This window comes from Theropithecus gelada, chromosome 7a (assembly GCF_003255815.1).
Source record: "Theropithecus gelada isolate Dixy chromosome 7a, Tgel_1.0, whole genome shotgun sequence".
In the NCBI taxonomy this organism is placed as follows: Eukaryota; Metazoa; Chordata; class Mammalia; order Primates; family Cercopithecidae; genus Theropithecus; species Theropithecus gelada.
Genome location: NC_037674.1, coordinates 53900804 through 53924834, shown reverse-complemented (window position 1 = coordinate 53924834; position 24031 = coordinate 53900804). Strand labels below are relative to the sequence as shown.

General features: G+C 47.8%; 1 protein-coding gene across 1 annotated transcript in view; it reads right to left on the bottom strand.

Moving 5' to 3' along the window:
• Positions 1–24031, bottom strand: part of LOC112627514 (A disintegrin and metalloproteinase with thrombospondin motifs 7-like) — a 46292-nt gene that overhangs the window by 4452 nt on the left and 17809 nt on the right. Inside the window, 3 exon segments of the mRNA XM_025389824.1 lie at positions 682–827; positions 1240–1332; positions 1933–2077. Coding sequence (XP_025245609.1) covers positions 682–827; positions 1240–1332; positions 1933–2077 — 384 coding nt within the window.

The following is a 24031-nucleotide window of genomic DNA, read 5'->3' as shown; positions in this document are numbered from 1 at the left end:
GGTAGTGCCTCAGGTCTACAGTACGACTGGCCTCTGTGTCTCAGCAGATCTTCACACCCCACCGTTTAGACGGGGAAACAGAGGCCCAGAGAGGTGAAGTCACTCACCTCAGGCCACCCCTTCAGTGCTGGCCCATCCTCCCAGCTGCCCCCAGTCTCATCTCAGACCCTTGTGCCTCTGAGGCCACCAAGCCCCTCCCGCTGAGTGCCCACTACAGACAAGCTGCAAAACTGAGGGCCTGGCCTGCGTAAACTGCATTTGCCCCTGACTACAACTTTACTGGATGGGCACTGCTATTACATAGACGGGGAAACGGAGGCCCAGAGAAGGGGTGAACAGAGGATTCGAACTCAGAGCCAGCTAAGGTCCAGGGCCCATGCTCTTCGCCACTGCCCTCTCCTGCTTCCTTCCAACCAGCTGCTTTGCCATGTGGCCTCTGATGAGTCTCTCCAGTCTCTGGGCCTCAGTGTCCCCCTCTCTGGAAAGGGGTCAGCAGTGGGGACCCTGTCAGCCCCCAGAACACTCCTTGAAAGTGACTCAAGGTGCCCTGGACACTCGGACTGACCATTATGAAGACACTTCTCAGAGCCAGGGGCTGGGACAGAGCCAAGCTCCTGCAATCGGCTGACTGCTTGGGTCCCTCTGTCCCATTGCCCAGGGCACCCTGGGCCCCACACTCACGTAGGCTGCGTGCACTGCCGCTCGGCGCTCTGTACGCCCACACCACAGCTCTGCGAGCAGATGGACCAGGCGCTCCAGCCGGACCAGCCACCATCCACAGCCTCGGGCCGGAAGCCCACGGGTACGCACTCCCCATTGAGACACCACTACTGTGACAGATGGAGGTAGAGCCACCCCACCCCCCAGCCTATCAGTCATCCTCACCCTAGTGAGAACAAGGTGGGTGGGAAGGCTGCGAAAGGCACAGAGGGGAAGGATGGAAGGTGAGAGAGACCCCCTCACAATCATCACAATCATCTGTGACCCAGGCCACAGGGAGGAGCTGAGCAGGGAGTAAAACAGCCCACGTGCTGACTCAGCTGAAGACACCCTGGGGAATCATGGAATCAAGCCCTGGCCCCAGTGCCTCCGCTTTGCAGATGGGGCCTTGCGGGGCAGAGAGTGCGGGGCTCTGCTAGGAGCACAAGCAAGACTGTGAGCCGGGGCTGACCCCAGGGCCCGGTCACAGCAGGTCTGGCCTCTCCAACACCCACCGCCAGGACTGGGGACATCCCCTACCTTATTCTCCCCACACCGGGTGCCGTCCACGGCTGCATCCAGCTTGGAGTGACAGGTGGTCCCCACAGAGCACCAGAGTGTGTGGCAGACATTCTGCAAGGAGGAGGGCATGAGCCATACCCTCACCCCCTCCCAGTGCCGCCACCCACCCTGCCCCCTCCCTGTCCCCAAGGGTCCCCTGGGCACCCCTCCACATGGCAGGGGCCCACTGACCCCCAGAGGTCCCTTCTTGTGTGCCTGCTCCCACCTTCCTCCCTGGACCATGTGGTGGTGTGGGGTGCCCGGGGCCGCGCTGCTCAGAGCCGTCCCCAGCTGTCCCCACCTCTCCCGGCCCAGCCCCTCCTCTGGAAACACTCCCGTTAGAAGATCACTTCAGGTGATCTTCTCCAGGATAAATAGACCCTCCCCACTGGGGACCCTTTTCCCTCTTATGAGCCAGCTCCAGAGAGGCTAAGGGACTTGCCCGAAGTGTCACAGTTGGTCCATGGTTGACGCAGAAATCAGAGCTGGGTCTGTGGCCGCCCATCCCTGGCCTCTCCCACAGGCCACTTGACGTCTCACAGTATCACTTGGGGACGCAGCCCAGGCCAGGCGAGGTTACTCCCAGGCTGGCATCCACGGGCTGGTGAGAGCTGTCCCCTGAGCCCTCCTGCTGGGTCCCCACACCCCCATACCCACACCAGCCCCACTCACATCCATGTCCTTGCAGAAGGCAGAGTAGGCCCCGTACTGGAGGCAGCACTGGTGGCTCACATCATAGAGGACGCCAGGCGGCACCGAGGGGAAGTCGATGATGTCCTTGGCAGGAGGGTCATCCAGGCACGGGCCCCACCCACAGCTAGAGGATGGAGGGGGCGCAGCCTGTGAGACCCACCGGAGAAGTCTTGGTGGGGCCGGGAGAGGAGGAGAGGTGGGAGGGGACACAGAGCCCTACAGCTATAGGAAACTCCAGCCTCTCCGCTCGGTTCAGCTGATCCTCCAACCACAGCCAGCAGCACAGGCCCTCCCGGCCTCTCTCATCTCACCTCCTGGGCACTCCAGCTGGCTAAACAATCCTAACCCCAATCCTAGCCCTCTGCACATGCTGCCAGGGCCCTTCCCTCAGAAGGCCTCCTGGACCGCCAAGCCCTCATGTGGCGCTGCTCTCTGACCCTGCAGCCTCCGTCCCTGAGCCCAGACCCTGGAGCCAGGCCCAACAAGGATCCAGAGAACATCACATCACAGTTGACACAACAGAGCCTCCGATGGCCCCACCCAGGCAGAGACCTCGGGTCGTCTGTGGAAGGGCGAGGTCTGGAAAGCAGCCACCCCTGGGAGAGAGCCCAGGGCAGCCGTGCCTGTCCATTTCCCCCACCCACCGACAGGGCTGGCCTCCGGCCTCTGTCATACCCTATCTACTCCGTCCTTCCTCCAGCCAGCATTCCCTGGCAGCGGTGGTGGGGAAAATGGCAGACATGAGCAGGTGCCATCTGTGTCCACCATACACTTTTGCTGCTGCGGTGTGCCAAAGACAAGGCTGCCCAGACACAACACCACGAGGCAGGGAGCACAAAGGTGGGGGCCCTGGGGAGGGCGGCCCAGGCCTGGCTGGCACCCACTTCTGACCCTGCCTCACTCTGTACAGCCCTTGGCCTTGCTATTGTTTCTGGGACCAGTGACCAGCCTGCTGCCCCTGCTGGACCTTAGGCAGACACCACTATGGCTTAGCAGCAGAAGTGCCCTAACCAGCATGCTGACCACACTGCCTATGGCTCACTGCTGTCCTGGAGGAAGGTTTGGGGCCTTCTGGGGGCAGCAGTGGCTGGGGAGAATTGAGCCACGCAGACATGCAGGGCTGGGGATGACCCAGGCAGCCACGGCTTGGGCAGAAGCAACGGAGGGAGGCAGGACCCGTGGGACCTGGGGCCTCTAGCCAGGCGGGGGACATGGGGAGGCACAAACCCTCTAGTTCTATAGTCTGGGTGGCCTCAGGGCAGGTGGTGCCAGGCCAGAGGGCCAGGATGAGCATACAGTCCTGACTGGGACAGGCAGGGGGCTGCACAGGGAAGAAGGGCAAAGGTGATGGATCCTGGAGTCCAGCAGGGAGAGAAAGACACTCCGAGATGTGGAGAGGCTGGGAGAACATGAAAGGGTCTGGAAACAGGGCCAAGACTGCTGAAGGCAGGTGTGGAGAGAGGCTGGGAGGGTAGATCAGACCATGGAATCCCAAAACCCAGATTTCAGAGGAGTGGGCCTGGCAGCTGGGAGACCCAGGGTGGGGTGGGTGGTCTGTGTGGTCTCCTAAGTCCCCTGGCCAGTGACAAGCCCCTGGCTCTGCCCAGAGCTGCAGAGAAGAAAGCCAAGGTGACTAGACTTCTACTGAGAACCCTGGAATCCTCCTGGAATCACCCAGACTGCCCATGCTGGCTGGAAACAGACCCTCAAACACGGGCATTGGCAGATGAGCAGCTGCTGGATGCAGTTCTAGTGCCCAAGATGACCACATGCCAGGCTGGCCCCGGGTACTGGGGGCATACCCTCTCATTTGCTCCTCACAACATCCCGGGCAGACTCTACCATCATCTCTCCTCACACACTCAGGGCCCATACGTCACTTGCCCTGGGTCACACAAGAGGGACGTGATGGCCAGGATCTGAAGCCAGGCCCAGGCTGCCTGCACCAGGCTGTGTCTACTCACTAAGCTGCCCCCAGTGCAGGGCTCCTCCCATTCAGCCGCGAGCCTGGCCTCAAATACTTCACCCCAAATACAAGTTCAAAACCATGGCAGCCAAGGCCTGGCGGGGAGAAAGGAGTGTCCCAAGTGCTCCTGCGGCTTGGGGCTCCCTGAGCCTCCCTGGGCCTGCACCCGGGGCAGAGTGTCAGCAGCGGGTGGTGGGCTCAGCTGGCCCTGGGCTCCCTCCTTCCCGCTAGCATTCCGTGGCTCCAGGAGGTAGACTGGGGGCTCACCCATCCCAGCCAGGGGGTCCTCTGATCCCGTGGCTGAGGGGTCCCATGTGCCTCATCCCGGCACCAACAGTCCCTGGGCTACAGCCCAGCCCTTCTGTTTCCTGGCTGCCCCAGTGCTGACTCGTTGCTCGTGTGGCTCCTGTGGGCCTGCTGCTGGGCAGCTGAAGCCACAACAACCTCTCAGCCCACCCTGGGTGTGTGGGAGAAGTCGGGAGCATGAGGCGACCCTCACAGAATCCACTGCCAGAATCAGGCCCAGGTGCTGTCTTGGGAGTCAGAAACCCAAGTTCTACTCTTTGCCTGGCTGTAGTTGCTGTGTGGCCTTGGTCCTTCACGTCCTCATCTGCAAGAAGCTGATCCCAAGCTACAGGGGTATAAATAGCAGTGTCTTCTTGGGAAAAATCACACAGGCGGCCGGCAGCCAGCCCTTCCTTCCTCTGGCAGGCTCACTGCCAGCTCCTCTGCACTGCCGACACACCCGGATCCCCAAACCCGTCAGCCCTTCCCCTCCACGCCCCTCCTTAGGCTAATTATAGCGGGGCTGGGCAGTCCCACAAGAGGTCAGAGCAGACAGTAGGTGACTCTGGTCAGAAACCTCACTCTCACCTCGAGACTGCAAAGAGCTGCCCACCACTGACAGGAGAGACCTGTGGGCCCGCTCCCCTGGCCACTCCTGGGATCTGGTCATGGAGTCACTGAATGGGGGGGTCCATGGGGTGAAGTGAAAGATCCCACATGTGACCGAGCCTGTCTCTCTCCCTGTAGAAATGCTGGCTTCGAGGAAAGCAGGGACCAGGGCCTCCCCTTCTCCCACCCAAGTCCAAGTTGACACCAATGAAATGCTGTGACCTCTCCCCAGGGTCCCTTAAAGCACCTGTCAGCCTGGAAAGGATTTTAGAGTTCTTCAGGTCAACCCTCTTGAACAAGCTCCAGATGCTACCCTCCAGCACCCCCTCCCTGCCACCTCCTGAGGGTTCTTCTGCCCCACCCTACACTCGTGTGGCCCCGGCCTCTGCCCAGCCTGCCCTCCACTTAGCACCCTTCTTCCTCAGGGTGGAAGTCAGCTTTTAGAGGGCAGGCTCCTTCTCCGAGTCACTGTTCCTGACCCCAGGAGGGCTTGGTGCCCCTCTCCCCAGTCCTACAGCCCACGAGGACTGCGTGCCTCGGTGCCAATCATCCCCAACTGTCATCTGTCCGTCTCCCCCTGGTGTGAGAACCTGCAGGACAGGCACCTGGAGGTCTGTCTCCTTTACCACGGTCCCCACACACAGGGCCTGATGGACACGGAGTCTGTGGACACAGCAAGAACGAGTCTGGATTCAGCCCTGTGGGTCTATCTGGCTGGATAAGCATCTACGCGCAGGAAGCCAAGGGGCTTCAGGACCAGCCAGGATGAGGGGGTTGTCTGTGAGTGCCTCTGAGGTGCCCCCAAGTCCTGGAAACACTGCCTGACCATTTGGCACTTCGGTGAATCTCACTCATTCTGTCCCCTAACTGGCTTGGGTGGGGCCCATCCTCTCTCTCCTGTCCCACCCCCAGCAAGGAGACCAAAGCCTGCAGGCTGGGAGACAGGCTGCTGCCACCCTCCCCACCTCCGCACACCCTCTTCCTTCCACCTCCTGGGCCTTGGGAGGGCCCTGCTGCCTGACTCCCAGGATGCAAAGGTGAAAGTGTGAAAGGACCTTGGGAAGATGGGGTTCTTCTTCCTCCCAAACACCCCTCCACTGGTGAGGCATGGATTGCTCTGCTTCTGTCTGGCTCACCCCAGTGCCAAGGCTCTGGGAGGCCACGGCTGGCTCTGACTCTCACCCTGTCCTCCCCTCCTCACCCCAGGTCCCGAGCCAAGTCCCTCAAGCATGCCAGCAGCTGAATGAGGACAGAGACTTGTCTGTCTGTCTGTCTGTCTGTCCTAGAGCCAGGGTGTTGGGCGGCACCCTGGGTGGGGGCAGCTGGGAACAAGCCCTGGGGGTGCTGTGGCGGCAGCTACTATTCTGATTTTCTGAAGCCATTCTCTCATTCTCTGCCTCTCTCTGGGGAAGGAGACACACCCTCCTCTCCACCTTCAGGCCACTTGCCTGGTTCAAGTCCGTCCCATCTATCACTTGGTAACAGTGGAAGGAATAGTAGTGAGTGTGTGTGAAATGCTTACTGCGTGGCAGGCGCGGTGCTCAGCACTGCACGTGTTTTCTCACTTATTCCTCATATCACATGCACAAGGCAGTCCCATCATCATGTCCATTTTTTGAGGCTTAAGGGATAATATAACTTGTCTGCCAACACAGGTAGAAGCCTGGGCCACAATCTAGGTTCTTTTTTTTCCCCAAGACAGTCTTACTCTGTTGCCCAAGCTGAACTGCAGTGGCGTGATCTTGGTTCACTGCAACTTCCACCTCCCAGGTTCAAGCAGTTATCCTGCCTCAGCCTCCCGAGTAGCTGGGATTATAGGCATGCACCACCATGTCCAGCTAAATTTTGTATTTTTAGTAGAGATGGGGTTTTACCATGTTGGCCAGGCTGGTCTCAAACTCCTGACCTCAAGGGATCCGCCTGCCTCAGTCTCCCAAAGTGCTGGGATTACAGGTGTAAGCCATCATGCCGAGCCAGTCTAGGTCCTTAACCACCAAACAAAACTCTTCTCTGCTTCCAATCCCACTCCCCACCCCAGTAATCCCTCCTCCACTGGAGGCCAGCATCCTTGCTCTTACATCCCTAATGGACCTGGTCACATCCCTGCTTAAACCCCACAGTGAGTGGACTTCTAGAAAAACATGGCACATTGAGCAGACAGATTTATCGCTGCTCCCTTCCGAAACTCCACTCTGATGACAGTAGAGGAAACAAACAAGGCATAAATCCATAAGGGGTGATGATGGATAACGAAGGATGTCAAGATTCTGGAAGCTGGGAAGCAGATGGCCGGGCAGTAGCTGACTTGGTAGAGTGATGAAAACTGAGAGCCAAATGCCTGCAGGGAGGAACCATCCAGAAGGAGAAGCCCGGAAAAGCCTGTTTCCAGGGACCCCTCAGGGCCTTAGGGCCAGGAGGGCTGAGGACAGTGGGCTGAAAGTCTGTAAGAACTGATCAGACCCTAGATCCCCTCCCAAACCCTGTGTAGCCAAGCGACAGCCACCTCTCCACCCAGCACAGGGCCGGGGATCACTCCCTGGAGAGGGTGAACCAAGAGGCTCTGGCCCAGCAACACTGGGCATAGATGAAGGCCCAAGGCAGAAGGACCTACAGAGAAAAGAGGACAAGCGAAAGTCTACACATCGAAGGGTAAGAAACACGCGAAGCCCCTTCCTCACTTGGATGCCGGAATGCTGCAGCCAGACATACACTCTCCCAGGAAAAGTCTAGAGGATTCTTCTCTGGGGAAACTGAATCACTCAGAAAAATGACCTCAGATACTGACATTAGAGGATCTCCCCAAAACAGCCCTATCTGAACCAGTCCTTCAGCAGTGACTTGGAAAAGTCCTGCCCAAGTCCACAAATTGCCCAATTGGTGTCTCTGCATCTCCTTGCTATATATGAAATACTGCCAATGCATTTTAAGAAAACTTTTTTTTGAGACAGAGTTTCTGTTGCCCAGGCTGGAGTACAATGGTGCAATCTCGGTTCACTGCAGCCTCCGCCTCCTGGGTTCAAGCGATTCTCCTGCCTCAGCTTTCTGAGCAGCTGCGATTACAGACACCAGTTACCGCACTTGGCTAATATTTTGTATTTTTTTAGTAGAAATACAGTTTCACCATGTTGGCCAGGCTGGCCTGCCTCGGCCTCCCAAAGTGCTGGGATTACAGGCATGAGCCACCTGGCCAAGAAAACTGTTAACATGAAACAAATATTTTAAAAAAAATAACCCAAAGGAAAGAAAAACATTTCAGGGAACAGAAGAAAAAAGTCAAATCCATGTAAGTAATAACCTCACAGAGATAAGAGAACCTACTGTACCCATGAAACAAGAATAGGATCAAAAGGTGCACAGGTTGAGCATGTCCAATCCCAAAATCCAAATGCTCCAAAATCCAAAACTTTTGAGCACTAACATGATGCTCAGAGGAAATGCTCTTTGGAGCACTTCAGATTTTGGACTTTCAGACTGGGGATTCTGAACTGCTAAGTATAATGCAAATACCACTCACCCCAAAAAAATCCAAAATCTAAAACACTTCTGGTCCCAAGTATTTCAGATACAAGACACTTAATATGTATTTAGTGAATGAAAAAGTTCAAGAAATTAAAAGTACAATGAAAAAAAAAATTTAATAGGATTATAAAGTAAAGATGAATTAGATACCTCCTGGAAAATAGAAAGAGATGGCTGGGCACGCTGGCTCATGCCTGTAATCCCAGAGCATTGGGAGGCTGAGGGAGGAGTCTAGGAGTTCAAGTACAGCCTGAGCAACATGGCAGAACCCCATCTCTATGAAAAATTAAAAAATTAGCTGAGTGTGGTGGGACACACCTGTAGTCCCAGCTACTTGGGATGCTGAGGCAGGAGGATCATTTGTGGCTGGGAGGTCGAGGCTGCAGTGAGCCATGATTGTGGCACTGCACTGCAGCCTGGGCAACAAAGTGAGACCCTGCCTCAAAAAAAAAAAAAAAAAAAAAAAAAGAAAAAGAAAAAAAGAAAGAATAGAAAAGAAAATAGAGATGAAAAAGTAGAAAATGTTTAAAAATAAGAAAGCAAGAGAATAGCTGCATATGAAGGATTCCAGAAAGAGAAAATGTAAGAAAGTTATCAAATAAATAATATGACAACAGTTCAAGAACTGAAGGGCACAAGTTTCTGGATTAAAACAGTCCAATGAGTGCTACCTCAAATTAAAATAGACCAAGGCATATATTGTAAAATTTAAAATCACCAAAGAGAGAGAGAGCATCCTAAAAGCTTCCAGATTTTTTAAAAGGTCACATTCAAATCAGAATGGGATAGGACCTCTTCAGAGCAATGTTGGAAACTAGAAGACAACAGAAAAATGCCTCCAACATTCTGAAGAAGAGTCACTTCCAACCCAGAAGTTGATATCAAATCAAAATATCAATCAGATGTGAGGGAAGAATAAAGACACTTTGAGACGGGCAAACTGTTTACCTCCATGCACTCTTTCTCAGAAAGCTACTTGAGGATGTGCTCCACCAAACAAACAAAAAAAAGATACCTCCCCCCCAAAAAAAGTGCCATGGGATCCAAGAAACAGGAAGACCCTCCATGAATATTTTGGGGCAGGCCTAGAAAGCATCTAGTCTAAACTGGAGGACAGAGGGAAGTTGGTAGCAAGGTCCAGGAAAGAAGGGAACTGCTGGATTATCTGGTAGGGATTACCTTTGAAAAAACTGGATTAAGAGACATCTTATAAAACTATTAAAGGATCTGGAAGGCCTGGCGAAGCAATGAAAACCAAGCACATAAAAAACTTGTTCTTAAAAAGAAATGCCATCTAGATGGGGCGCGGTGGCTCACGCCTGTAATCCCAGCACTTTCAGAGGCTAAGGTGTTGAATCACTTGAGGTCAGGAGTTCAAGACCAGCCTGGCCAACATGAGAACCCTGTCTCTACTAAAAATACAAACATTAGCTGGGTGGGGTGGCAGGTGCCTGTAATCCCAGCTACTTGGGAGGCTGAGGCATGAGAATCACTTGAACCTGGGAGGCAGAGGCTGCAGTGAGCCGAGACTGCACCACTGTACTCTAACTGGGGCAACAGAGTGAGACACTAAAAAAAAAAAAATGCCATCTTATTACAACACTTAGTTCAGCCATCAAGATTTATAGCCATAATAATGAAAACACAGAATATGGGTTTAATCCAAATATGTTAACACTAAATTGGGATGAAAGGTGAGGGGACAAATGTATGTACAGGAAGTGATGTAAGGGTGCTAAATCCCAACCTTCCAGATAATATCGAAACTGGAAAATCAATAAACGAGAGTGTAGCAATGCTTTTTGGAAATAGAAGAGTAAATACAAAAAAAAGCTAAAAGTGTTAAGTTTGAAGGTGGTTGCCTAGAAAAAAGCAATGGAGGGTGGGGAGAAGTGGGGCAGGTATACAATGCTCTGCTGTTGCCATCTTCTATTCTTTTTTTGAGATGGAGTTTTTTTGCTCTTGTTGCCCAGGCTGGAGTATAGTGGCGCGATCTTGGCTCACTGCAGCCTCTGCCTCCCGGGTTCAAGCAATTCTTCTGCCTCAGGCTCCTGAATAGCTGGGATTACAGGCGTCTGCCACCATGCCCAGCTGATTTTTTATATTTTTAGTAGAGAGGGGGTTTCACCATGTTGGCCAGGCTGGTCTCAAACTCCTGATCTCAGGTGATCCACCCACCTCGGCCTCCCAAAGAAATGAGATTACAGGCATGAGCCACTGCATCTAGCCTGCCATCTTGAATTCTTCATATCTTTGACCTTGCTCCTTGTAAGCGAGGTCTATTTATTTTATTACTATTATTTTGTTGAGACTTCTCAGTTTGCTGTTTGTTTTCTGCTATAGAAATTTGAAGTTTTTAAGCAATCAAATTTGTTAATCTTGTCTTTTTATAGCATCTGAGTGTTGTGTTAGAAAATCCTCTGCACCACTCCAAAGAAGTGAAATTCACCTGTTTTTCACTGATAATTAACCTCTTTAATCCAAATACAGAGATGCAAAGTGACGTTTAGCTAGTGAATCTTATCCAGTACCCTGGAAGCATCTTTATCAGTCCAGACTGACCACATGCAAACAGCACCACCTCCATGCCAGCCTGAGAAGTCTGCACTAAGCCCCTGGATACAGAACTCCAGGCCACAACCCCTCCAGTGATTTTCTGGGGGTGACATTTTATTAACAAAGATGGGTTTCCCTACATATCCATCTTTACCAGGAATGGAAATTTACACAAAAGAGAAAAGATGCAGGGGAGGGTGGGGATGCACAGCTGGAACTTTCCAGCAGCCCAAGGGGTCATTTACCTCTCTGTTCCTAACCCATGTCAAACCTTGACCACAAGAACTGGCACTAGCTTGTCATGAAGAGTCCTAGAGAAGCCGTCTCCTGTGTGTTTGATTCTGGGAAGCTGGTCCTTGCCAGTGTCAACTATCCTACATGAGACAGGGAGGAAGTCACACTTAAGACCAATATATGGCATAATGATCCTACTGAGAAGGGCCCTGGTAGCCGAGGCAGTACCCTAAGACCAGCCTGCCACAGTGAGGCAAGCCTGGAAACAAAGCCAAGTTCAAGGTTGCTCCCCCAAGACATTCCTTTCTCTATTGGCCAAACCACAGGGGTGAGAGAGGCTCGGTTCCACCAGGAAGCATTCTTGGTTAAAAGCTGGAGAACTAATCTGGCTAACTTAAGTAAAAGGGACCTATTGAAAGACTGTCAGGGAACTGACAGAATAGAAGGAAGCTGATGGATCAGGCTTGAGAACAGTTAAGAACCAAGAAACAAAGAGGAAGGCCCCAAGAACCACAACAACAGTCTCTTAACAGAAACGGTTCAGCCTGCCCACCCCACGACCTCTGGTGGTATTGCAGCCATCTCTGTTTCCCCGCCTTTCTCACTCAAATGTCCACGTGTAAGGAAAGAGCATTTGGTTGGCTGAGTCTAAGTCACATGCACACGCCCTGGCTGCAGCAGGGCAAGAGAGGATCCGATCTGGCTCCTAGCTTTTCTTACTAAGACCCCACACAAAGGCAGATTCTCCACTCTGGAGACTGAAGGTCTATTAGGCAGAAACAGTGTCACTACTTGTTTTTAGACTCCGAGCAGGAAGGGACTTCACCCCAAAGAATGCTAAACCTAAGGCATCTGGGGGCCCTTACCTCATCTAGAGTTGATGAAAAATGATGTGGGTGGGGACAGGGAGAACTGCTTTTCCTAACAGTTCTTTCCATAAGTTTTGATTGGAAGTTTAGTCCATTGACAGTCAAGGTTATTATTGATCAGTAAGGACTTAATCTTGCCATTTTGCTATTTGTTTTCTGGTGGTTGTGGTCTTCTCTTTCTTCTTTCCTTCCTTCCTGTCTTCCTTTTTGTGAAGATGATTTTCTCTAGTGGTATGATTTAACCTCTTGCTTTTGGTTTTTTGTGTATTCATTGAGTGTTTTTTTTTTTTTTTTTTTTTTGAGGTTCACACAGGGCTTGCAATACTATCTTATCACCCATTGTTTTAAACTGATAACTTTACACTGCTTGCATAAAGGAACAAACAAATAAACAAGCAAAAAGAAAACTCACCAAAACTCTACACTTTAAATCTGTCTCTCTGCTTTTTAACTTTTTGTTGTTTCTACTTATATCTTATTGCACTGTGTCTTGAAAAGTTGTTGTAGTTATTATTTTTGTTTGGTTCATCTTTTAGTTTTTGTTGTTGTTTTTTGAGACAGAGTCTCACTCTGTCACTTAGGCTGGAGTGCAGTGGTGCCATCTCGGCTCCCTGCAACCTCCACCTCCTGGTTCAGGCGATTCTCCTGCCTCAGCCTGCCAGGTAGCTGGGACTACAGACACATGCCATGAGGCCCAGCTAATTTTTTTTTTTTTTTTTTTTTTGTATTTTTAGTAGAGATGCGGTTTCACTGTATTAGCCAAGATGGTCTCAGTCATCTGAACTCGTGATCTGCCCGCCTTGGCCTCCCAAAGTGCTGGGATTACAGGCATGAGCCACCGTGCCCAGCCTCATCTTTTAGTCTTTCTACTTAAGAGTTGTTTGCACACCACAATTACAGTGTTATAATACTCTGTGTTTTTCTGTGTACTTACTATTACCAGTGAGTTTTGTACCTTCAGATAATGTCTTATTGCTCATGAATGTCCTTTTGTTTCTGATTGAAGACTTCCCTTTAGCATTTCTTGTAGGATAGGTCTGCTGTTGGTGAAATCCCTCAGCTTTTGTTTGTCTGGGAAAGTCTTTATTTCTCCTTCATGTTTGAAGGATATTTTCGCTGGATATATTATTCTAGGGTAAAAGGTTTTTTTTTTCTTTTTTTCCTTCAGCCCATCACACATATCATGGCACTCTCTCCTGGCCTGTAAGGGTTCCACTGAAAGTCTGCTGCCAGATGCCATTGTACGTTATTTGTTACTTTTCTCTTGCTGCTTTAGGATCCTTTCTTTATCCTTGACCTTTGGAAGTTTGAATATTAAATGCCTTCAGGTAGTTTTCTTTGGGTTAAATCTACTTGGTGTCCTATAACCTTCTTGTACTTGAAAATTTATTCTCTGCTATTATCCCTTTGAATAAACTTTCTACCTCTACTTCTCTACTTCTTCTTTAAGGCCAGTAACTCCTGGCTTTGCCCTTTTGAGACTATTTCTAGATCTTGTGGGAGTACTTTGTTCTTTTAAATTTTTTGTCTCCTCTAACTGTGTATTTTCAAATAGTTTGTCTTCAAGCTCACTATTTTTTTCTTCTGCTTCATCAATTCCACTATTAAGAGACTCTGATGCATTATTTATTGTCAATTGCATTTTTCATCTCCAGAATTTCTGCTTGATTCTTTTTAATTATTTCAATCTCATTGTTAAATTTATCTGATAGAATTCCAAATTCTTTCTCTGTGTTATCTTTAATTTCTTTGAGTTTCCCTGAAACCACTATTTTGAATTCTCTGTCTGGAAGGTCACATATCTCTGTTTTTCTATGATTGGTCCCTGGTGCTTTAATTAGTTTGTTTGGTGAGGTCATGTTTTCCTGGATGGTCTTGATGCTTGTGGATATTCAATGCCTGAGCATTGAAGAGTTAGGTATTTATTGTAGTCTTCTCAGTCTAGCAGTGCATTACCCTCCTGGCTTTGCTATGTGCCAATACACATGGAGTATTCCCAGGCAGAGAGGCTCCCTCAAGCCTCAGTGTTCAAGGTGTTTACTGGAACTTCATCACAGAGGCATGCTTGATTGTCCACGTGGATGGATCTTCTCAGTTTTCAGTTTCCAGTCCTTCCAGGGGTGACCTAAAGCCTGGACTCTAAATCTCTTAGTTGGTTTTCCTGGCCTGGCTAGACCCCACACTAAATCTCATTATTAGACTATCCGTTATGACCCAAGAGCCCCAGGCAAAGATACTCCTGTCAGGCATTACACATTGAAGACTACCTCCCAGGAGTCTAGGACAAAGGCCAGACCTCTTTTCGGTCAAGGTTAATTTTTATTTGAAACTGTACAACATGCCATCACTCTATTATCCTTTCTGTTTTATCTTCAAAATAACCCTAATTGATGGGTAAGGATGTTTATTATCATAAACAAGATCTCAAGAGGGAAGACACTTGGGCAAGGATGCACAGTTGATCCTGGACTCATGGTACAAGACTCTTTCCACTCTCTGAGAGCCCCGAGTCCTGAGAAGAAGATGGAAACAAGGTGTGTATATGTGTGTGTGTGTGCACATGTGTGTTTGTGTGTGTAAACGTATATCTAATGAGTATGTGTGGATATGTGTACATCTTTGTGTGTTTGTGTATATATGTGGATGGTTGTGTGTCTATAAGTATGGTTGTGTATATGTGTATCTGTTCAGTGGTGCACATCTGGAATGCCAGCTACTCAGGAGGCAGATGAAGGAGGATCACTTGAGCCCAGGAGTTTGAGAGAGAGAAAATTTCAATGCTCTTCTTGCAATTAGAAGAAGAAACCTGGGGCTGGCTGGACATAAAAAGACATAAAGCACCACATAAAGAGGCAGAGAAATGTCTAAAGAAAAACAAGTGATCAAGAATTAGTTAGTTCATCGATAAAGAAATATAGCACTTTAGCAGCAGAATAAAACTGTAAGATAATTTCCTCTAGAACCCTGACAATCTTTGTGAGAAAACTGTCGATCACATATGTTAATTGCCAAAACTTGCAGGACTCTGTGCAACAGAACTGGCTAGTAAAACCATCTTTCTTAAACTCATTATACTACAAGTGACATTCAACTTTTTCTCAAGCAAGATTTCACAAACCTATCTCCAGCTTCCAGATGGTGAGGGAAAGTGTGATCAGATTTTATGATAAATTGTGCCTGTCTCTGAGCCCATCTCCTCCTATTGAAGAGAAGGAAAATGAAGCAAGCACATTGCAGCCCTGCCAACAAAAGTCACAAGATAAGCAAATAATTATTATTTAAAACCAGAGAGTCCTATAATTTATTCACAAATGCCACACATTCTATATTAGATCTTTCAGTTCAATTTACTTGTATTCTTTGAAGCAAATTTATAAGATTCAAATTATTCAGAAAATACTCCCAAGCTAATAAAACACTTTAACCACAGGAAGTATCATGCTACACAATATGGTGTGGTGGTGAAGGGTGCAGGCTCTAAAACCAGAAAACACAGGTTCAAGTCCTGGCTCTACCACTTCGGCAAGGTTACACGGTTTTGCTGTGCCTCAATATTTCCATCTAAAATGTGGGGATGACAATAATTGTGTCTATTTCACAGAGTTGTTTTGAGGAAAATAATATATAAAGCAGTTTGAACAGCAGTTATTGCTATATAAGTGTTTGCTATAGTTATTTTAACATTTCAGATTATAAATATCTACCCTGTTATTCAGATAACAAGAGTCCCTAAGCTGATAACATGATGAAGAGCTTTTGGGTTTCTTAATTTCCATCAGTTTTGTGAGGGAAAAAATACCACATGAAGAAGAGCAACTAAGCAGGCATGAGAGGGAAGCTTGGCTTAAGATTGGGGGGCTTGGATTTATTAGGCTTTTGTCTTCTAAAAATTTCCTAAGCTCCATTGATAAGAAGATGTTCAATATCAATCTAGCTAAAAAGGACCAATAGACCCCACAAGACACTGAGTTAGAGACAAAAATAGAAAGGTAATAAATGAAATATGGAAAACTACACAACCAGAAAAATAAACAACTACCAGTACCCAAAACATGGCTAAATCTCACAGGATTATGTTGAATAAAAGAAGCCAGCCACAAACGCACACATAAGGAATGATTCCATTTATATTAAGTTCAATAACAGGTGAAACGAGTCCATGGAATCATGTGAGATTTAGCCATGTTTTGGGTGCCACCAAGATGGCACTTTTTGTGTTCTAACATGGTGGAAAGGACAGAAAAACAAAAGAAGAAAACTGAGCTAGGTAGCTCCCTCAAGCCCTTTCATAAGGTCACTAATCCCACTCATGAGGGGGCTCCTCCCTCATGACTTAGTCATCTCCTAAAGACTCCACCTCTTAATGCTATCACATTGGGGTTTAAGTTCCAACATGAATTTTGGAGGAGACACAATCATTCCAACCATAGCAAATACACTTTACTAAAAAAGAAGAAAAAAGAAAAATCTTATTTCTAAACATAATTATTCTAAGAGTTTATATATTTACAGCCCAGTTTTCCACTTGCGTACATACATGTTTGTGACCATGAGTGTCATTCTTAGCTGAGAAAAGTTTCAGCAAGTTAAGTTTTTTCTCACATTATCTATTAATATCTTATTCAGATAAAACCAAATTTCTAACCTAGATTTTAGGTTGAGATAGAAACCCATAGTCATGTGTTGCAATGTGAGAATGACAGAGAGATATTAACTAGCAGAATCCAACTATAAAAATAAATTTAAGAGCACAATTCTCTACTAATGACTCCCCAAGACAAATCATTACTTGGATAGCAATGAATCAACTAAAAATGAAAGTGAGAAAAATTCAAGTCCTTTTTGTGATGGATGGATGTTTATGAGACTATTAAGTGAAGAGGGTTCAGAAACAAGGGGATAAATGGCATGCTAATTTGGGGTTGAATGGAGTAATGAGATGATCTTGGAAATACAAGAATCGTGCTTAATGGGACTTGTCTACTTGCAATTCAATAAACCAATATACGTAAATTCAAAGAGACAAAGGACATGAGCACTCAGAACAAAATTATAGGAATACAGCCAGTCACAGTGGCTCATGCCTGTAATCCCAGCACTTAGGGAAGCTGAGGCAGGCAAATCACCAGAGGTCAGGAGTTTCTGACCAGCCTGGCCAACGGGGTGAAACCCCATCTCTTCTAAAAATACAAAAATCAGCTGGGCATGGTGGTGGGTGCCTACAGTGCCAGCTACCTGGGAGGCTGAGGCATGAGAATCACTTGAACTGGAAGGCGGAGGTTGCAGCGACCGGATTGCCTCATTGCACTCCAGCCTGGGCCACAGAGTGAGACTCTGTCTCAAAAAACAAACAAACAAACAAATACAAATTTGCTGTAATAAGTTTAGCAAAGAGGCACTAACGTTGAGATAAGGGTCACTGTTCCACGTCTGACATCTTTAATTCTTGAGTCATGGGGATGGCAAGCCACGAACAGAGTCTTCTGACCGGAAGCTAAAACCAGCCTTTGGGGTGGGTTCAGAGAGACTGTTCAGACTCAAGATGTGAAAGCAGATGTTTCCTGGTAGAAAATATCCTGAATGCAAGGGCATTTTCAAAAACAGTGGTGCTGGGAGAAAGAGAATGCTGTGTGTTTAAAAAGAAAAAAAAAAAAGTAAAAGAATACAAACAAGGAAGAAAAAGTGACAGACAGTAGGGTGACCATACGTTCTCAGACCATCCAGGCTCTGAGGAGGGCGAGACTAGGCCAAAGTTACCCAGCAACAAGGTACAGCTAAGGTTATGTCTGCTGTCCCGGTGCAATTATTATAGTGCGCCTTTCACTCTCCTAAGTGTCTGAATTTGGATGATAAAGCTTATGATCACCCTACGAAAGAGAGGAAATTAGCCAGAAGACCCATGTGTCCATTTTAAACGGTGTGGACTGGCCCACAGCCCCGTGCCGCTGCCCAGCTGAGCGGCGTGCACCACCTCTGCCTCTCCCTACCCCGCGCTGCCCGGGGCTCCAGGAAGGCTGGAGCGGAACCCTCGGCTCCCGCGCGGCTCTCGTGCCACCTGCAGGTTACGTGTGGGAACTGCTTTTCCACACCCCGACCCTGGACAACCTTGGACTTGGCCAAAAGACATTCCGATCACGCGAAGCCCCGGCTGGGGATTTGGCTGGACCCTGAAGTCCACGTTACAGAATAAGATGGGCCCAGCTTAAACCAACAAAGCCCAGCTCCTCCTCTTCCTACCCACTTCTGTCCTGTCTCATTTTGTAGACGGGAAACTGAAGCCTAATTCAGATTTTTCATTGGTAGGATTGTGAAGCAAACAGTTGGAGCCTCCCAGATGCCATTCCCCACATCTCTGTCTTTCCTCTAATGCGTTAGGATAGTGGGGAAGCAAGAGAGCTTAAGCTCACTAAGCTCTTAACGTGTACAGGCCAGAGTGGGCACTTTTCTCTCCAGCTTCGCACTTGATGGGAAATAGGTGATCACACAGCTAGGAGACAGGATCAGAGTGGGCTCGCGATGTGCTCACCGTCTGTCAGCTGAAACTGGAACCCAGTGTGAATATGTCAGTCTAAATGCAGAGCTCTATGCATGTTCCTCTCTATTCCTTTGGTCACCAACACCAATTCCCAAGGCAGAACCCAGGAGGGCTGGACTGAAGGACCTGGCGGTAATAGAAAACAGCTCAAGAGTGGTGTACATGTCACTGGACTTTGGATTCTCCTCTCTGTGTTGGAGCCTGTGAATTGCTACCGGCAGTAAACCGAGGACACTGTAGGGTTCACCTTCTTTTAGGGATCACAGTTCTGCTCGACCTATCTCCAATGTCCAAAAACTGTTGTTTTATATATTTTGTTCCATTTTTCTAGTTGTTCAAGGTGGGAGGCAAATCTGGTCCCTGTTAGCAATCATGGCCACATGTAGAGGTTGCAGGATGTTGTTTATATCTGTATCTTTGTTTTTGTTTGTTTGAGACAGGATCTCGCTCTGTCACCCCAAGTGGCGCCATCTCACCTCACTGCCACCTCCACTTCGTGGCCTCAAGTGATCCTCCCACTTCAGCCTCGTAAAGTGCTGGAATTACAGTTGTGAGCCACTGCACCTGGCCTAAAATTGTATCTTTCTTATTATCAGTGAAGTTAAACATTTTTTCCTGTGTATCAGCAGCATTTGCATTTCTTTTTCTTTGAACTTTCATATATTTTTTCCCATTTTTCTTAGGATTGTTGGTCTTTGTCTTCTCTACTTTGAGAATAGAATGAATATGATATTAATCATACTTCGAATTGTGGCCATGATGGAGTACCTGTATTGATGATAGTCTCCCAGCATAAACAACTGCAAAGTTGGATGAAATACATGAAGAAATTGTCTTCAGACATTGGGCAATAGGCAGTTCCAGGTACAATCTGAGAGACGGGAATCACATGAAGTGACTGCTACATTTTTCTGGTGGGGAGTTTCCAAAGCCTCAATGACAGCACCCAGAGGAAGAGGCCAAGCCGAGAGGATCAGTGTTGTTTGGTGGAGGAAACAGAGACTGCCACTCAGGGCTGCTAAAATGTGTGTGGCAGAGTCTCAGAAAGGACGGAGTTGCAGAGAAGGAGCCCCAGAAATCTTACAGAGGTTGCTGCAGGTCCTTGGCCAAATGTGAAACTATGAATGTGTGGATTGAGACTCTGCAAGGTCCAGCACAGAACAGCCAATGGGGAGCTGAAAGCTAAATAGTAATTTCAGTGGTCACAGACTGCTGGAGATACATCTGAATTCTAGCTCAGACAGAGTCTCCACTCTTGGAATCTCAGGTCTTGATGAATATCCCAGACACTCACAGGAGAGTCTAGAAGGCCATGCCTTGGGATTAAGGAAGATTCCCTAGGAATAAGGGCAAACTTAAAAAACAGCTCATCCTAACAAAACCTAAAATGGAGCCTTGACAAACATGATCCAGTTAACCCATCAGTAATTTAATTCCCTGCCAAAACAAAACTCAACACTAAAGTAGGATAACATAATCCACATCTTTACAATGAAGGTTCACAATGTCCAACAGATCAAGTAACACTAGACGTGTGAAAAAGTGAGAAAATGCATCCTAAAATTAAGAGAAAACCGGTCAATACGAACAGACCCACCGTGCATGGCGGCTCATGCCTGTAATCCCAGCACTTTGGGAAGCCAAGGCAGATAGATCACTTGAGCTCAAGACTTCGAGACCAGCCTGGGCAAAATGGCAAAACCCCATTCTACTAAAAATTCAAAAATGAGCCATGTGTGGGGGTGTGCAGGGGTCCGTAACCCCCAGGCTGTGGACTGCACCAGTTAGGTACCTGTTAGGAACCAGGCTGCGCAGCAGGACACGAGTGGTGGGCAGTGAGTGTTACTGCCTGAGCTCTGCGCCCTGTCAGATCAGCAGGCATTAGATTCTCATAGGAGCATCAACCCTAATGTGAACTGCACATGTGAGGGATCTAGGTTTCACACTCTTTATGAGAATCTAACGCCTGATGATCTGAAGTGGAACAGTTTCATACCATAACCACTGCCCCTGATCCCGTCTGTGGAAAACTTGTCTTCTGTGAAACCAGTCAGGACTGCAGGTAGCAAGTGCCTGTGGTCCCAGCTACTTGGAAGGCTGAGGTGGAAGGATGGATTGAGCCTGGGAGGTGGAGGTTGCAGTGAGTTGAGATCATGCCGCTGCAATCCAGCCTGGACAACAGAGTGAGACCTTATCTCAAAGAAACAAGTAAACAAAAAGAGCCAGGCATGGTGGCTCACACCTGTAATCCCAGCACTGAGATGGTGCCATTACACTCTAGCCTGGGCCACAAGAGCCAAGCTCCATCAAAAAAAAAAAAAAAAAAGAAAGAAAGAAAGAAAGAAAGAACCCATAAATGGCTCACACATTGGAATTATCAGGCAAGAGGAGCTTTAAAGTAACTACATACATACATTAAAGAATTTAGAGAAATATCAACACCTGTGAAAGATGGTAAAATAAGAATTTAGAGAAATAAGTTTTAGTCTAAGTATGTCCTAAATATGTATGGTACATACTTACTAAAATAGTTTACTTTTTATCAGAAATCTAAATTTAAGTGGGTGTCCTATATTTTATCTGGCATCTCTACCCCAAAGCCAAGCAGGAGAGAGTCCAGAGTCCTATCTTCCAGCAGGCGACCTAGCCTAGGACAGGGCCTGGCCAGGGGCAATTGTGCATTGGATGGGTTCGAGATGTCAGTCATTCAATGTGTCAAAGGTTTGCCAGGCCAGCATACAATCAATATTATTTTTATTTAACATTTTTGTCTAAAGCAACTTTAAAAATTTTAACCTTTTATTTGGAAATATAGATTCAGAGGAAATTTCGAAGATGGTACAGAGAGGTTTCATGGACTCACTCAGTTTCCTCCAAAGGTTCTATTTTGTATAAATGTAGGACAATATCTAACAATGTCACGTGTCTAGGTCTATGCCATTTTATCACATATGTAGACTCCTTTAATCACTGCTACAATCAAGATACAGAACTGTTCCACCACCACGAAAATCCCCCTCCTGCTATTCCTCTGCACTCATTCCTGGCTCTTCCCCTCCACTATTCCTACTCCTGGCAACCACTAATCTGCTTTCTGTCTTCATAATCTTCTTACGTCAAGAACATTATAAAATGCAAAAATTAGCCAGGTTTGGTGGCACCAGCTTGTAGTTCCAGCGACATGGAGGCTGAGGCAGAAGAATCACTTGAACCTGGGAGGTGGAGGCTACAGTGTCCTGCCACTGCAGTCCGGTCTGAGAGACAGGGTGAGACTCTCTCAATGAATGAATGAATGAATGAAGGCCTGGCATGGTGGCTCACACCTATAATCCCAGTGGTTTGGGAGGCCGAACCAGGTGGACAAAAATTAGCCAGGCATGATGGTGCGTGCCTGTACTCCCAGTTACTTGGGAGGCTGAGGCATGAGAATCACTTGAACCCAAGAGGTGGAGGCTGCAGTGAGCTGAGATCGTGCCACTGCCCTCCAGTCTGGGCCACAGAGTGAGACTTCATCTCAAAAACAAAATAAAAAAAAAAACCAAACAAGGAAAAACAGAACATTATATAGATGGAATCACACAGTATGTGGCCTTTTGAGACTAGGTGTTTTTTTTTTTTTTCTACTCAGCAAATGCCTTTTAAGATCCATCCAAGTTGTGCATGTTCCTTTTTATTGTTTTTTTCTGTTTGAGATGGATTCTCACTCTGTCACCCAGGCTGGAATGCAGTGGCAAGATCTCAGCTCACTGCAACCTCTGCCTCCTGGGTTCAAGCGATTCTCCTGCCTCAGCCTCCTGAGTAGCTGAGATTATAGGCACTCACCACCATACCTGGCTTTGTTTGTTTGTTTGTTTGTTTTGAGATGAAGTTTTGCTCTTGTTGCCCAGTACAATGGCGCAATCTCGGCTCACTGCAGCCTCTGCCTCCTGAGTTCAAGCAATTCTCCTGCCCCAGCCTCCTGAGCAGCTGGGATTACAGGTGCCTGCCACCATGTCCAGCTTTTTTTTTTTTTTTTTTTTTTTTTTGTATTTTTAGTAGAGATGGGGTTATACCACGTTGGCCAGGCTGGTATTGAACTCCTGACCTCAGGCGATCTGCCTGCCTCGGCCTCCCAAAGTGCTGAGTTTACATATGTACGCTATCATAGTATTTCATAGAATGGATGTATCAGTTTGCTTAACCATTCACCTATTGGGGGGTACTTGGTTGTTTTCAGTTTGGGGCTATTACAAATAAATCTGCCATGAACAATCATGTGTGAGGTTTTGTGCAGACATTAGTTTTATTTTCTGGTACAAATGCCCAGAAGCAATTGCTGGGTCATATATTGAGGTGGATGTTTAATCAAAGAAGCTGCCAAACTACTTCTTAGAGTGTCTGCACCATTTTATATTCCCACCAGCGATGTATGAGAGAGTGAGTTTTGTCTGCATCCTCGCCAATATTTGATATTATCACTATGTTTGATTTGAGCTGTTTTAATAGATATGTAGTGATATCTTACTGTGGTTTTAATTTGCATTTCCCCAGTGTTTGGTGTTGAAGGTCCATTCCTGTGCTTTAAGTCAACTCATTTTTAAAACCTAAATAAATTTATTTAAAAAGGAAACTTTTGCTTTGGGAGGCCAAGGCAGGCGAATTGCTTGAGTCCAGGAATTCAAGACCAGTCTGAGCACATGGTGAAACTCCGCCTCTACTAAAAATACAAATATCCGGCATGGTGGCATGCGCCTATGGTTTCAGCTACTTGAGAAGTGAGGCAGGAGGATTGCTTGAGCCTGGGAGGTTGAGGCTGCAGTAAGCCATGATTGCACCATTATACTCCAGCCTGGGTGACAGAGCAAAACCCTACCTTAAATAAATAAATGAATAAAAGGAAATTTGTGATTAGTGGTTCTCAAAGTGTGGTCCCTGAGCCAGCAGCATCAGCACCACCATCACCTGAGAACTTGTTAGAAATGCAGATTCTCAGGCGCCACCCCAGACCTCCTGAATCAGAACCTCTGAGGAGTGGGTTCAGTGATCTGTGGTTTAACAAACCCTCCCAGTGAGAATCGGTCTCATTTACTACAAATAGAAGGTAATGGTAAAAATAAATGCATCTGCGTATCACCTGAAATCCTCTTGTGGGCCCCAGGTTCACACACCACACTTCTGGGCAGGAGCCCCACCCACAGAGGCTATGACAAGAATGCTCCTGCCCCTGGGGCTGTGCAGTGACAGCTCACACAGCTCCACGTGGCAGTTCTGAGTTTGGGAAGTGCTGATGCAGTCCTACCACAGCCCTTCCTGCCCTTCAGTGGACTGAGAAAATCCAGGCTCTGAGGAGGGCGAGACTTGCCCAAGGTCACCCAGCAACATGGTCAGTCTCCTTTCCCAGGGCCCTCACAATGCCTGGCCTGTTTAAAGCCTGCCTCTATTCACTGCTGAGTGAAAACTCCAGCTCCAAAACAGAATATGGGGAAGGATACTATCTTGGGCAGCTTATGTTTATAGCTGCAGATA